This window comes from Dipodomys spectabilis, unplaced genomic scaffold (assembly GCF_019054845.1).
Source record: "Dipodomys spectabilis isolate Male_0828 unplaced genomic scaffold, ASM1905484v1 ptg000108l, whole genome shotgun sequence".
NCBI lineage: Eukaryota > Metazoa > Chordata > Mammalia > Rodentia > Heteromyidae > Dipodomys > Dipodomys spectabilis.
The window spans coordinates 17,658,214-17,672,100 of NW_024870785.1; the positions used below are offsets into that span (position 1 = coordinate 17,658,214).

Here is a 13,887-nt window from a genome sequence, read left to right on the forward strand (position 1 = left end):
ACATGTTACAGACCTTTGCGACTCTCAAATATAAACATTATTTAAACCTAAACTAAACTTGGACTGAGGATGTAACTCTGTGGTTCAGTGTGCTTGCCTAACATGTACAAGGTTTAGGATTTGATCCTCAGTATCCCAAAACAAACAGATGAATCTATACTTAACTGTAGTATTTTTTGTATCTGTTGTGCGTGTTCTGGCGCAGAGGAAAAAAATTCAGTAATTTTTTTCCCCTAATGCTTGTAGTTCCTGAGTTTATGAGTTCATTACAGTGTATGGTTAGACCTTATGGGATAGGAAGGGCTCTCCTGAAGAATGTCATTAAATTTGACAGTGTAACCCAGTGACAACTAGAAAAAATTCTACAACAGTGGAAGCTGTGCACCTTTTTCAGCAGGAAGTGGCAATGTGTGTCACTGTTAATTTTGGCAATAAATAGAGGTGTTTTTTTTTTTCTTTGCCACTTCCTATTCATAGGTTAGAGAAGAAATCTGAAGTTCTACTTTATCTTCTCAGTATATCAGACCATTTTTTTTCCTACCACCCTCCACCCATCAGATGTCTTTTTAAAGGGAAAATTACATTTGGAACCATTTGTGATTGTACCTTAAAAAAAAACTCCTGCTTTTTACTGGAGTCTATGGCTTATGTCTGCAATCCTAGCTACTTAGGGAGCTGAGATCTGATGATCACAGTTCAAAGCGAGTTTGAGAAGGAAAATCTATGAGACTCTTATCTTCAACTAACCACCAAAAATTCAGAAGTAAAGCTGTAGTTCAAGTGGTAGAGCACTATCCTTGAGCAAAAAAAGATTAGAGACAGCACCCAGGGTCTGAGTTCAAGCCCTAGGATTGACCCAAACAAACAAACAACAAATTCCTGCTTTTCCTTTGTTGGATTCACTGAATTCATAGAAACTGATTTGGCTGTCCATTGTTTTTTTTTTTTCCTTTTTCTTTTCTTTTTTTTTTTTTTTTTTTGCCGGTTGTGGACCTGAAATCTGGGCCTAGGCGCTGTCCCTCAGCTCTTCAGCTCAAGGCTAGCCCTCTACCACTTGAGCCACAGCGCCACTTCCGGCTTTTTTCTTTTTGCTTACGTGGTGCTGAGGAATCGAACCCAGGGCCTCAGACATGCAAGGCAAGCACTCTACCACTGAGCCACCTTCCCAGCCCTTGGCTGTCCATTGTTAAATTACATTTGATTATCTAAAATTACATTTGATGTTTTCCTCTCAAACTTCAGGATCATAATTTTTAATATAAATAAACAAAATTAAATAGGAAAACACTAGTCAGAAACTAGCTTTCACATTGACAGAACACGTATTTCAAAAGAATAATACCCTTCTCACTCTTCTCTCTCAGTTCAAGTAATATTCTTTTTTTTTTTGTCAGGACAATATTGCTATGCTTTTATTTTCAATAATGTAAGGAAATACCAAGTAATATTCTTAATTTTAATTCTACTTTCATATGTGTTCTCCACATTTTTATTTATTTTGGAAAAAATTCAAATTTCAGAATATAACTCATTTTTCCTACTTGGATAATCTGTTTTTCTAATTAGAGATTTCAACTAAATTATCCTGAAGTCAGCTATTCAAAAATTTAATTATTTTCCATGTTTAAAATCATATACTCACACACACAGACTGGGCGCTGGTTGCTTACACCTGTAATCCTAGTTACTCAGGAGGCTGAGATCTGAGGATTGCGGTTTAAAGCCAGTCCAGGCAGGAAGGTTGGTGAGACTCTTATCTGCAATTAACTACCAGAAAACCGGAAGTGGCACTGTGGCTCAAAGTGGTAGAACACTAGCCTTGAGCTGAAGAGCTGAGGGACAGCACCTAGGCCCAGCGTTCAAGCCCCATGACAGACCAAAAAAAAAAAAAAAAAGCACCCATACATGACATAAGTGTGTGGTTATCATTGAAAATTTCAAAACTGGCAGTATCAATTTATACCATGTATTCATTGTTAATAACAAAAGCCTTTTATAATCCCAGCAATCAGGAGGCTGGGGAGGAGAATTGGGAATTCAAGACCAGCCTGGCTTTCCTAGTGAGACTGTCTCAAAAAAGAAAACCAAACAAAAATGGGGGGAAAAAAAAGAAAAAAGAAAAAAAACCCTTGAGTAGGAAGTGAACGTAGCATTTTTTTAAAAGCATTTCAATAGTTGGGATACTTCTTTTTCTATTTCTGGAGTATCTCAGAAGTGTAAATAGACAAACCACATAACCTACATTCAGATAGCTTGGGACCACAGATGTTTCCAAGTGTACTTTAGAAACAAAGAAAATCTTTCCCTGTTTTAATTGTAAAAGCACAGTGTTGACTTCTTGCTACTTCATGTGGGTCAGAGGGGGATAGATAATCCATGTAGGAAAAATGTGCAGTGATCTGAATAAACCTAGCCTTGAAATCATGTGTTGGTGGCATTCACTGGAAGGTGGAATGATCCAGAAATCAGAATTTTTTTTTTTAATATAGTTTTGTGACTGCAGCCAAAAGAACTTTTTGAAGAACTTCAGTGGTCATCAGATGTCAAAAAGTGGCTTGATGGTCCTTTAGCACTGATTTTCCTGGGCCAGGCCACAGGCTTCCCCAAGTGACCCTGAAGAACTTGTGTGTTGTTCTAAGCTGCAGCACCCAAAGGGCAAAATACATCAGGTCACAGCTCAGACTGAAGGTCGGGAGAGTTGGCCAGCCTGAGAAAGCGTTCCCAAGGCCAGGAAAAGAAATGTTTCCCACACTCAGGCAATGGTATCTCTGCACCCATTCACAAACCCCGGGGCCAACCTCCCCATTCATTCTCTTGGGAGAAAAATAGTCATGTAATTCACATCTGCTGATGGACTAATTTGACTGTAGCATATCTGAGTGGTGTCAGTCTGTGCCTTGTCCATGTGAAATTTCCAACTGTGGAATGAAAGGTGACACAGTACTTGCTCATTCAAGCTTTTCCTTGTGTGTTCTGTTCACTGTGGGTTTGGGCCAGGCCCAACATTCCCTTTCTTCTGTGTTCTGTCCTCCAGATACCTTACTGCCCCTCTGGTTTCTGGGAATCGCCGTCTAAACTGTCCTCTGGATAAGTGCTTGTCACATGTCTCTTACTAGTGCCTCATTGACAGGTGTCCCAGATGCTCCACACTGAAGCAAGACCTGCTCCCCTCTCATACTAAAGTTTCTAAGGTGCTTGCCATGACTAAACTTCAGCTGGATTTTTCTACTACTGTTAGTGAATGCGTGTCTCCATATCCTACTTATCCATATAACAAATACTTGCTTTGAAAAATGTCCAGCACATAAAAGTATTGTTAACAGAAAACATTCTCCTGTAATCCTAGCTACACAGGAGGCTGAGATCTGAGGATCGTGGTTCAAAGCCAGCTCACGCAGGAAAACCTGAGATGTGAGACTCTTATCTCCAGTTAACCACTAGAAAACTGGAAGTGGTACTGTCTCCCAAAGTAGTGGAGCACTAGCCTTGAGCAAAAGAGCTCAGGGACAGTGCCCAGGCCCTGAATTCAAGCCCCATGACTGACCAAAAAAAAAAAAAATTCACTCTTATGTCCATTTGATGTTAGAAATGACAAATTATAGGTCGAATCAAAGTCTCCTGTTAACAGGAAAGTTCTGTTTCTCCCCAGAGGTAATAGTTACTCTTGTTAATAGTCATTCTTATACATGTTGTATGCTTCAATTATATGGAGATATACGTATAGATTTTAATTATTTACACTGGATAGATTAGTAAATGTTGCACACTGTAGTTTTGGCTTTTTTTCTCAATGCTGGCACTTTACCACTGTACCACAACTCATTTCCTGCTTTTTGTTGGGAAATTGGATATAAGAATTTCATGGACTTTCTTGCCCTGACTGGCTTTGAACAGTGATCCTAAGATCTCAGCCTCCTGAGTAGCAAGGATTATAGGCCTGAGCCATTGGCACCCAGCTTGGTTTCAGCATTTTAAAATACTTTTCAGAAATGATGTCTCCTTCTGATTATTGTGCAGGTCCTGGGGCTTGAACTCAGGGCCTGGACACTGTCACTGAACTTTTTTGCTAGCGCTTTACTGCTTAACCACAGCTCCATTTCTGGCTTTTTGGTGGTTAATTGGAAAGAAAGAGTTTAGCAGACTTGCCTGCCTAGGCTGGGTTTTAATCCTGATCCTCAGATCTCAGCCTCCTGAGTAGCTAGGACTACAGGTGTGAACCACCAGCACCTGGCTGACTTATTATTTCTGCAGTGTGTTCTTTTCTCTTGGATTCAGCTATGTTGATCCTCGTGGCCCTCTTTGTATACCAAAGTGCCCTCCCACTGGTGGGCATTTCAGTTGTTGCCACAGTTTTTCTTTGACCTTTATAGAGCAGGCTTCCCCCGTGAGACCTGGTTCTATCTCCTTGAGAAAGCAAGATTTTTAAGTGCCAACATTTTAGTTTAACCCTTCTTGTGTTGGTCTTTGTGAATCTGAGTTCATTGCGGACTCTATCTTGGCGTCAATTTTCTTAGCTCCAAAGGCAAGTCGTGCTTCCTGTCTATAATTCTGTGACTCTCTTTCATACTTCCTCTCCAGCCTTCCAGTAATAAAGAAAAGACAGCAGTGGTGAGCAAACCATTAGCATAAGAACCAATTCTCAAAAACAAAAAGACCCGTTACAATGAATGTATGTAATTGTGGACTTCAATTGCAAATGGAAATGGAGATAATCCCCCCTTGGTGATAATAGATTCAGGAATTTGGCCTGGCCACCAGCATGTTATATTCCCATGGGTCTACCCTACACTTGAAGGAACAGCCAGAGGCTTTGGGGGAAAGGCAGTGTCACTGTTAGACACAGGAAGACAATCTTTTCTCAATAGTGTTGCTGTTGTGGTCAGAACCTGCTATCAGTCGGAGGAAGAAACTGATCCTCCCAGAAGGGCGGAGACAAGGGAGGTGCAGGGAATTGAGCCAGAGCCATTACCCAGCCACTCCTAAACCCCAAGTCACCACTGGGTTTCTTGGGTCAAGAAATTACCTTAAACTAGTTTGCTTTGAGGTTTCTGTTCTTAGCTGTTGAAAGCACCCTAATTGATGTAATTCTCAAGTAATTATTCTTTTCACCCCAGAATACATGTAAGAGTAAATGTCAATCTATTGCATATTCCTACGAATATAATTGTCAAGTTAATTATGCCCGTATCTCCATTTTCTTCTAGGAATAAGATTTCTCATCAACGTAACTATTGCCACTTGTGCCCATTAAGAAAACCGAATTTTGTTGTTTTGTAGAATTTCTCCACTTTGTAATAACCTTTTCCTAAACATCTAAGAGTACTTGACTTTGAATTTAGAGTGTGCTGTATACATGCTTCTGTGTCCAGGAGGATGGACCTTGGCTTGGTGTGGAAGCGGGAAGTTCACAGAGCTCACAGGCTTACATTGATGTGCAGAGCCAGACCTTGTAGTCCTAGGCACAGCCGATGGGATTGAGGAAAAGGGAGAGAGCTAGCTACGTGAGGGGAGGTAAAGAAGGCTTCAACGTGATCTGGTCACTTGAAAGAGAAGGGATGTATGGGGCCAACTGAGGCACAGAGCTGGAGCTGAGGGTACAGTGTCTAGAAAAGGTTGAAATCGCCGGGCTAGAGAAATTGGATATTCCTCCTTCTCTTTCTCCTCCCCTTCTCCTTCTCCCTCTTCTCTCTCTTCCTTCCCCACTCCTTTTTCTTCTTTCTGCTGATAGTGGGGCTTGCGCTTAAGTCCCCAAGTACGCTCAGCTTTTTCACTCAAGGCTGGCCCCACTTCAAGCTTTTTTTCTTGTGCCAGGCCTAGGGCTTGAACTCAGGGTCTGGGCTCTGTCCCTGAGCCTCATGCTCAAAGTTAGAACTTTACCACTTGAGCTACAGCTCTACTGCTGGCTTTTGAGGCAATGAATTGGAGCTAAGAGTCTGGCAGACATTGCTACCATGGCTGGCTTTGAACGTGATGCTCAGAGCTCAGCTTCCTGTGTAACTAGGATTACAGGCATGAGCCACCAGTGCCTGGCAGTTCTAGCTTTTTGATGGTTAGAGTCTTGTGGACTTGGTCTGACCCAGGCTGGTTTCAAACTGAGTTCCTCACATCTGAGCTTCCTGAGTAGCTAGGATTACAGGTGTGAGCCACCAGTGCTCAGCTTCGTCTTCTTAAACAGTACACTGTTTGCAACAGGAATTGTTGAAGTTATTCTTACAGAGCTACATGGGAGAAAGGTTTGCAGTGTCCTAGGAAGGAACCACACATAATAATAGAATCAGAATACCTGATCTCTTCGATTACTATGAAATTACTATTCCTGAATCTTGTTCACACACAGTATATATGTTTTGTTTGTTTTTGTTTTTGTTGGTTATGGGGTTTGAACTCAGGGCCTGGGTGCTGCAAGTTGAGTGATACATTGTGGCTCTTATCTTCCCAGTTCAGTGCTGTTCAATAATATTAATAAGATATTAATATCCTTTTAGCGAACGGTGCCTGCTTGCATTTCCCCCCTGTGTATCTACAGTATTTGCCTAATCCTCTTGACAACAGCATAAACAAAAGCCTAAGAAATTTGTTCACATCTTTAAAACCACTGAACACTCCTGAATAGTGAAAAGACGCTCAAGTGTCACCATCTTGTAAAAGTTCCACAGATAACAGAAAGGTAATACCTCTCACCAGAACAAGAAAACCCAAAGAACAAAAGACTAGGTTCAGTAGCAAGTTTCTGCAGCGTTTTGAATGAGAGTCAGGCTTAGGAAAGCTCAAAACTGCTTTGTTGAAGGCAGGTTGGCAGGTGAAGTCTCAGAAAGCGCTGGAGTTACTGTGCCAATAAAGCCAGAGTAGGAAGAGAGGTCATTTCAGCAGTTTTGTTTTGTTTTGTTTTGTTTTTGGGGCTCTAACTAGGGCTTGAACTTAGGGTCTGGGTGCTGCAATCCCTTAGCTTTTTTGCTTAAGGGTAGTACTTTCCCACTTGAGCCACAGCTCCATTTCCTGCTTTGTGATTGTTAAGTAGAGATAAGAATCGAGATTTCCTGCTCAGGCTGGCTTTGAACTGTAATTCTCAGATCTCAGCCTTCTGAGTAGCTAGGATTATAGGCCTGAACTGTAGCCACCTGGCTGAATAATTGCAAGTAATAGATCCTACCCTTGACCAGCTAAGTCAGGTACTCAGAATTTGGGGGAGGAGGTAGACCTAGTCATGAGATAGTTTTTTTTTTGTTTTGTTTTTTAAACATCTTTAATTCTGAAGTATAGCCACGGCTAAAAGCCATTCTAACATTTTGGTTCCTGGCAGGAACTGCAGGGATTAATATACATTTATTAAAATGTATATCAAAGACTTGCTACGTGTATAAACCACAGGCTTTTCCTCCCCTGCAATCCCGCAGACACGTTCTGAGAAAACAAATGGAAAAAGATGGAGGAAGATGTTTGGCAAAAGGCCTGTGGCCTTTGGATGGGGGGCGGTGGCTGGGGAGTATTGTTCATATGTATTTCAGGAAGTAGCAAATATGGTGTGCTCTGGAGCCTTCCAAATTATGTAACTTTGCAGGATGGCGGGGGGGGGGGGGGCCATTTGTGCCAGCATAATGAGGCCTGTAATACATGGCATTTACCGTGTGGGAATTCTTCGCCCGGTCATTAGCATTCCTTTCTTGGGTCTGCTTGCAGAGGAAGTGTACCATTCACACCCTCCCTAGCCTCACATTTTCCAGTGCGTTGGAGAGCTTGTTTTCAATAGCAAGCTTTGTTCTCTTCCTAAGACTTGGATTCAATTTGAAGAAACTTAGCCTATCTCTTTTTTTCCCCCCCTTTTCTTTTCTTTCTGGCAGGAATTGACTTTAAAATCCGAACGATAGAACTCGATGGAAAGAAAATCAAGCTTCAGATCTGGTAAGTAAAATAAAACACACAGAGCTTCTCCTTGAGTTGAGAATAGAGTGGGAATTTGAATGTGAACCTGTGGTAAGGTTAGAGACATTCTGTGATAGCTAAAGCATCTCTTCTTTCTCAGAACTTAGGAGAAGTGGTAAGTCTGAGCATCCTTCAACGGTATCTCTCACGAATGAGCTGGTGGCGAACGCTCAATAAGACTTGGAGCCAGAAGAGCTCTGGTAGCCCATTCAAACCCATCCATAGCTCTTAATTTTACATAGGAAGAAACATCTTCATTGGTACTTGTTGCAGCTCATGAGATCATTAACTTATGGAGAGAAAAGGGTTGGTAGACTCATAGTTTCGGGTCATCCAGTCCAAGATTAGGTGGCCCTGTTGGTATAGGCCTGTGAATGGTAATGCAGGGAGCATGAGGCTGAGAACACTGCTCATCTCCTGAGTCAGGAAGCAGGAGAGAGGTAGGAAGGGGCTGGGGGAAGGGGCCAGGGTACCACAATCCCCTGCAAGAGCATGTTCCCAGGGCCTCTACTGGGCCCTCCTTTTTAAAAGTTTCCACCACCTTCCAGCAATGCCATCCTAGGAAGCAATCCTTTGACACCAGGATCTCCCAAGCAGATCTCTGGTGCTCTCATTCTGTTTTTTGTTTTTTTATTTCCTTGTAGATTAATTCTATTGAAAACCTTGGACTTCCCTTCTAGCTCTGATATTGAGTAATTTATTTGCATATGTCTTCTCATTAAGTAAAAAAATGAGGACTATTGAACTGGGCAATAAAAGAAAGAAAAAAAAAAAAAGAAAAGTCAGGCCTTGTCTTAATTGGAGCTACTCTGTATACAAAAACACAAGTTTTATTTTTATTTTTTTCTTAGCACAACACTTTTTTGGTGCCAGTCCTGGATCTTGAACTCAGGGCCTGGGTGCTGTCCCTTAGCTTTTTTGCTCAAGGCCGGTGATCTGCCACTTGAGCCATAGATCTACTTCAGGCTTTTTGGTAGTTAATTGAAGATAAGAGTCTCACGGAATTTCCTGGACTTTCCTGCCTCGGCTGAGCTCAAACTTTGATCCTCAGATTTCAGCCTCCCAAATAGCTAGGGTTATAATCCTCCTGTTCTTCCTTTGTGAGGAGGGAAATAGAACTTAAGAGTAGTTAAGTTCCTTGAGGGAATGTGCTTGGGCTGAGACCACCACCCAGATTTCCTAGAACTTCGTGTCAGCTTCCTTCCTGTATTAGCCTAACCTAATGTTCCCAGTGGTTTCATTAGAAAACATGTGAGGATTCCTGCAGGCCGCCCTTTTCACCTCCTGGCGTTTGGTAAGAGATTGGAAATGAAAATGATGTTTAAGGGGAAAGCAAGAAGGATATCTGGCTGTGCCACACAGTCCTGGCCATAGCATTAACGTGTAGTTTTGGAGCCTGGTGCTGACCAGCTTTAGAACGAACATGGCACATGCAATCTGTCCAGGATCTATGTGTAGGAAGCTTGTTCCCCAGGGTAGCATTGGGAGATGTTATGGAATCTTTAAGAGGTGGAGCCTAGTGGGAGGACCTTAGGTCATGGGGGAGAGCTATCCTAGGAAGGGATCACTGGTCTCCTGCAGTGAGTTCTCACAAGAATGAGTTCTTACAAAATCTTGAGCCTGACCCCTGGGTCACTCTTTGGCTTCCTGTCTTCAATGTGAGCCCTTCCGCTCGCACCCATTCCCACCACTGCCAGCCACCATGATGTGATGCAGCCAGAGGGTTCTCACTAGAACTGAACTGATGCCAGTGCCATGCCTTTGAGCCTCTAGAACTGTGAGCTGAAAAAGGCTGTTTTTCTTTATAAAGTAGCCTGCCTCCAATGTTTCATCATCATACTGTCCAACGGACTAATGCAGTATCCCAAACACCATGGCCCTATCATTACTCTGAGAAGTAAAATAGCCTCTGTTTACTTCTCACAACCTTCATATAGCGTCCAAAGGTTTCTTCTCCATCCTCACTGCAAAGCTGGTTTCTAAATGAGCAATGTATTTGAATCAAGAAAACACGATTAACCTGCTTGGAGGTGTTTTGGCCTCTGCTTTTCCCATGATTAGTTTGCTAAGCACAAAACAAGAACCGCCAATATCTTAACTGCTGATCAGTGCGAAGGACAAGATAAGGCTTTGGGGTAAGGCTTGGCCTTGTGTTGAAAAGCTAAGATCTGGGGTGCTCAAGTTTCTTTTAAGGCTATGAACTGTTTAGGGACAGAGCTGGGACCACAGCTCTCCCGTGCCTGTTTTCTGCTTTGCAGAATGAGGATGGTAGGTAGTAATATGATCACCTGTCACTTAGCTGTGGTAGACACAGTGTGAAAGGGTTTTGTGGGGACAGCATTGTTAAGGTGTTGATTGCTTTTAATCAACTCTGTATCCCTTAGGTCCTCATCCTGTAATGGTTTAGTATATATTAGATTTCTAACCAATTTCCACAAATGCCTCTTTCTCCTCGGCAATTAAATTGCACAATTTAGTTTGTCTTAGTAGCATAGCGTGTAAATTAGTTCTAGCTGACACTAGTAAACTGATTTCCCCAAGTATCAAGAAAATTTGTCTTCCTTTGTAGGATTGCTGCTATAAATATAATTAGAAACTTTTGTATTTTGAAGAGTGCAGAAAAAGAAAAAGATAACACATATATGTAGATGAGAGAGAGAAAGAGAAAGAAAGAGAGAGAGAAAGGAAGGAAGGAAGGAAGGAAGGAAAGAAGGAAGGAAGGAAGAATTTTCTAAGCCATACCCCCAGAATATATTTTAATGGTACACCACCAACTACAAAGAGACGTGAATATATGAAAAAATGGTTTAATTTTGAGGTATTCCTGTTTAAAAGTCTTTGGAATCATGGACAGTGATAGACTGACCCCCAGGCCCTCATGTAATGGGGGAGAGGGGAGCTGGCTTCGCTGGTTGAAAGCATTGTAGAGGAGATGGATTCCTCCACTGTGTTCTGCTGGCTACAATGAGCACAGCAAGTCTGGCTCCATTGTTTGCTTGGTACAGTAATCCCACACTCAGTCAAGAAGGCAAAATGACTTCTTTAATCATAAAGCACTTAGAGAAAGGACTATGTCTACCTCTGAGAGTCCCTCCCACAAGCCACCTCCTCGCAGGACTTGTGTTGCTTTTTGTCATCAAGGTCCAAGTTTGTCACTAAGCGATTGTGAGCATCTGACAGGCTCCTGTGGCCACCACCGCCTCCAGCTCAGGAGGAACAATGAGCATCCTCTGAGTCTCCTCTAAATTCCCCTGCTCTGCTGTGCCAGGAGCAGACTAGAATTTTCTCTCCTACAGCTTGGACCTCTCCTTACTGATGCCGGTGATGATTTTCAAACTGTTCTCTCCTTTGTTTCAAATTTTAGGGACACAGCAGGTCAGGAAAGATTCCGAACAATCACGACAGCATACTATAGAGGAGCCATGGTGAGTGTGGGTTTTGGAACTCTCCAGGTGGAAGTCAAACATGAATACTTATTAACCAGATCATAGGACCAAGCTGGAGTCTTGTATAGTGGGGGAGAAATGCAAGTTTTCAGTGTGAGAACAAGAGCTTTTAAAAGGGCTCTTGGATTATGTTTTATTTTTAGAAGCTGTGTCTTGCCATTGGTCTTGCCTGTAAATAAGCAGGCAATTAACTTTTTTAAAATTTAAATTTAAGCTTTATTGTATAGGTGATGTACAGTGGGGTTACAGTTACATAAGTAAGGTAATGAGTACATTTCTCTCTCCTTCCTTCCTTCCTTCCTTTTTTTCTTTCTTTATTCCTTTTTTTTTTTTTTTGCTAGTCTTGGGGCTTGAACTCAGAACTTAGGCACTGTCCCTGAGCTTCTTTTGTTCAAGGCTAGCACTCTACCACTTGACCCACTGTACCACTTCTGACTTTTTCTGTTTATGTGGTGCTAAGGAATGGAACCCAGGGCTTCACACATGCTAGGCAAGAGCTCTACCACCAAGCCACCTTCCCAGCCTGAGTACATTTATTTTTGAACAGTGTTACTCTCTTCCTCATTTTCTCCCACTTTTCCCCCCAGCAATTAACTTTTAGATGTCCTAGAATTCTCACTCTTCTTTTTCTTTTTTTTGTGTCATTGTTGAGGCTTGAACTCAGGGCCTCCCAATCTCACTTCATTTTACCATTTGAGCTACATCTCTACTTTCAACTTTTTGTTGTTGTTGTTGTTGTTGTTGGTCAGTCATCAGGCTTGAACTCAGGGCCTGGACTCCGTCCCTGAGCTCATGGCTAACACTCTACCACTTTGTGGCTCAAGTGGTAGAATGCTAGCCTTGAGCTGAAGAGATCAGGGACAGAGCCCAGGCCTAGAGTTCAAGCCCCATGACAGACCAAAAAAAAAAAAAAACCCACAAAAAAAAAAACAAAAAAAGGCTGTTGAGATGTGTTATTTTATTTAGACTGAGGACTATCTGTTTTTTCATATATCTACTGCCTTATCTTTCCTCAGCTTACTTGTTGAATGGATGAACAGTTGTGTAGACTTTGCACATAGTACCAAAATGAGGGCTTAGGGTGTAACTTATGAAATAGCGAACATGCAGGTGTTAGTTGAAACATTTGGAAGATGAACCTTTTAGATATATCAGATCTGAGGTTTTGAAAACATGGCAATACCACCTTTAAACCCATCACCAAATGTATTATATTTCAGTTTCTGTGATTTTAGATAAATGGTGACATTTTGATCAGCATATATGTATATATATATATATATATATATACACACACACATATAATTGTGTGTGTGTGTCTGTCTGTGTGTGTGTGAGAGAGAGAGAGTGAAAGCGAGAGCAAGCGCAGTGTAGCCTCAATCTCAGTGGAGGTATACTAGGTAGGCATGGTGGTACACACCTAAAATCTCAGTTTTCAGGAGGCTGACCCAGGAATGATAATGGGTTTGATACCAGTCTGGGCTACATAGCAAGATCCTGTCTCCAAAAGAAAAGGAAGGGAATGGAAGGGAAAGAAAGAAGAAGAAAAATAAGGGAAAGGGAGAGAGGATGAAAGGGAAAGGAGGAAGGAAGGAAGGAGAAATGTAGAAATCTTGGTAGAGGAGTACAAACTGAGACCGTTTCTGCTTGGAGAGAAGTGCGCAGTTTAAGTGATACCTCCTCCCCTCAGTGTTATCTGTGCTTTAGCTTAAACTGGTCCATAGCCGCAGTGGGTATGATTGTAATCTGTGAGATCAGGTAGAGAAGGACATATTATCTTTACCACCATGACCAGTCCGTTAAAGGTTAACAGAGAGGATGCTAACAGACTTTTTACTTATTTAGTGTCAAGACAGTGAAAGGCTTTATTTTGCTTGTCTGTGTTTTTCAAATTTATTTCAAATCTTTTTTTCAAGACAAAAAGGGCTAACCAAAGGGTTCTGGAGGTAAGAGTGCATGGCATTTGTAGACTATCACTTTTGATGTATAATGTCCTTACATGAAGTCCATTGTTTCCTCTTGTAGGGAATTATGCTGGTTTACGACATCACAAATGAGAAGTCCTTTGACAATATTAAGAATTGGATCAGAAACATTGAAGAGGTATGTATTCAAGGCGAGAGTTGGAGGAGGTGGCCAACTGTGAGAGTGGGGCATGGGCAGGCCACCTCTCACACCACTCCGTGAAGGGAAAGAGGTGGCTGGATCTCTCTTGCTGTCGGTTTGGACTGTGGACACTGGGGAATTTTAAACTTGGGCCAGGTATTGGAAATAATTTGATCCAAGTCCCCATTTTATCTATGAGGAGGCTCAAGTCAGAAAGAAGTGACTTGCCAGTGTTGATGCAGCTTTAAATAAAGGTTCCAGAATGAAGAAATCTGCATCCCAGATTCTGTCTATTAAATTATACTGTTTGGCTGTCAGAAATATGTCTGCTTCTGCAACTTTCTGTCCTGCTAAAGGGTTAGCCATCTTACATAGTTGAAATTGGGCTGTAGTTGGGCATTAATAGTTCATACCT

The 13,887-nt window shown here is 41.9% G+C and overlaps 1 protein-coding gene across 1 annotated transcript in view; it reads left to right on the top strand.

The window, feature by feature from the left end:
* Positions 1 to 13,887, top strand: part of Rab8b (RAB8B, member RAS oncogene family) — a 61,682-nt gene that overhangs the window by 38,148 nt on the left and 9,647 nt on the right. The window contains exons 2-4 of the mRNA XM_042687949.1: positions 7,839 to 7,899; positions 11,285 to 11,345; positions 13,392 to 13,469. Of these exons, the coding sequence (XP_042543883.1) occupies positions 7,839 to 7,899; positions 11,285 to 11,345; positions 13,392 to 13,469 (200 nt within the window). The remainder of the gene's footprint in view (positions 1 to 7,838; positions 7,900 to 11,284; positions 11,346 to 13,391; positions 13,470 to 13,887) is intronic.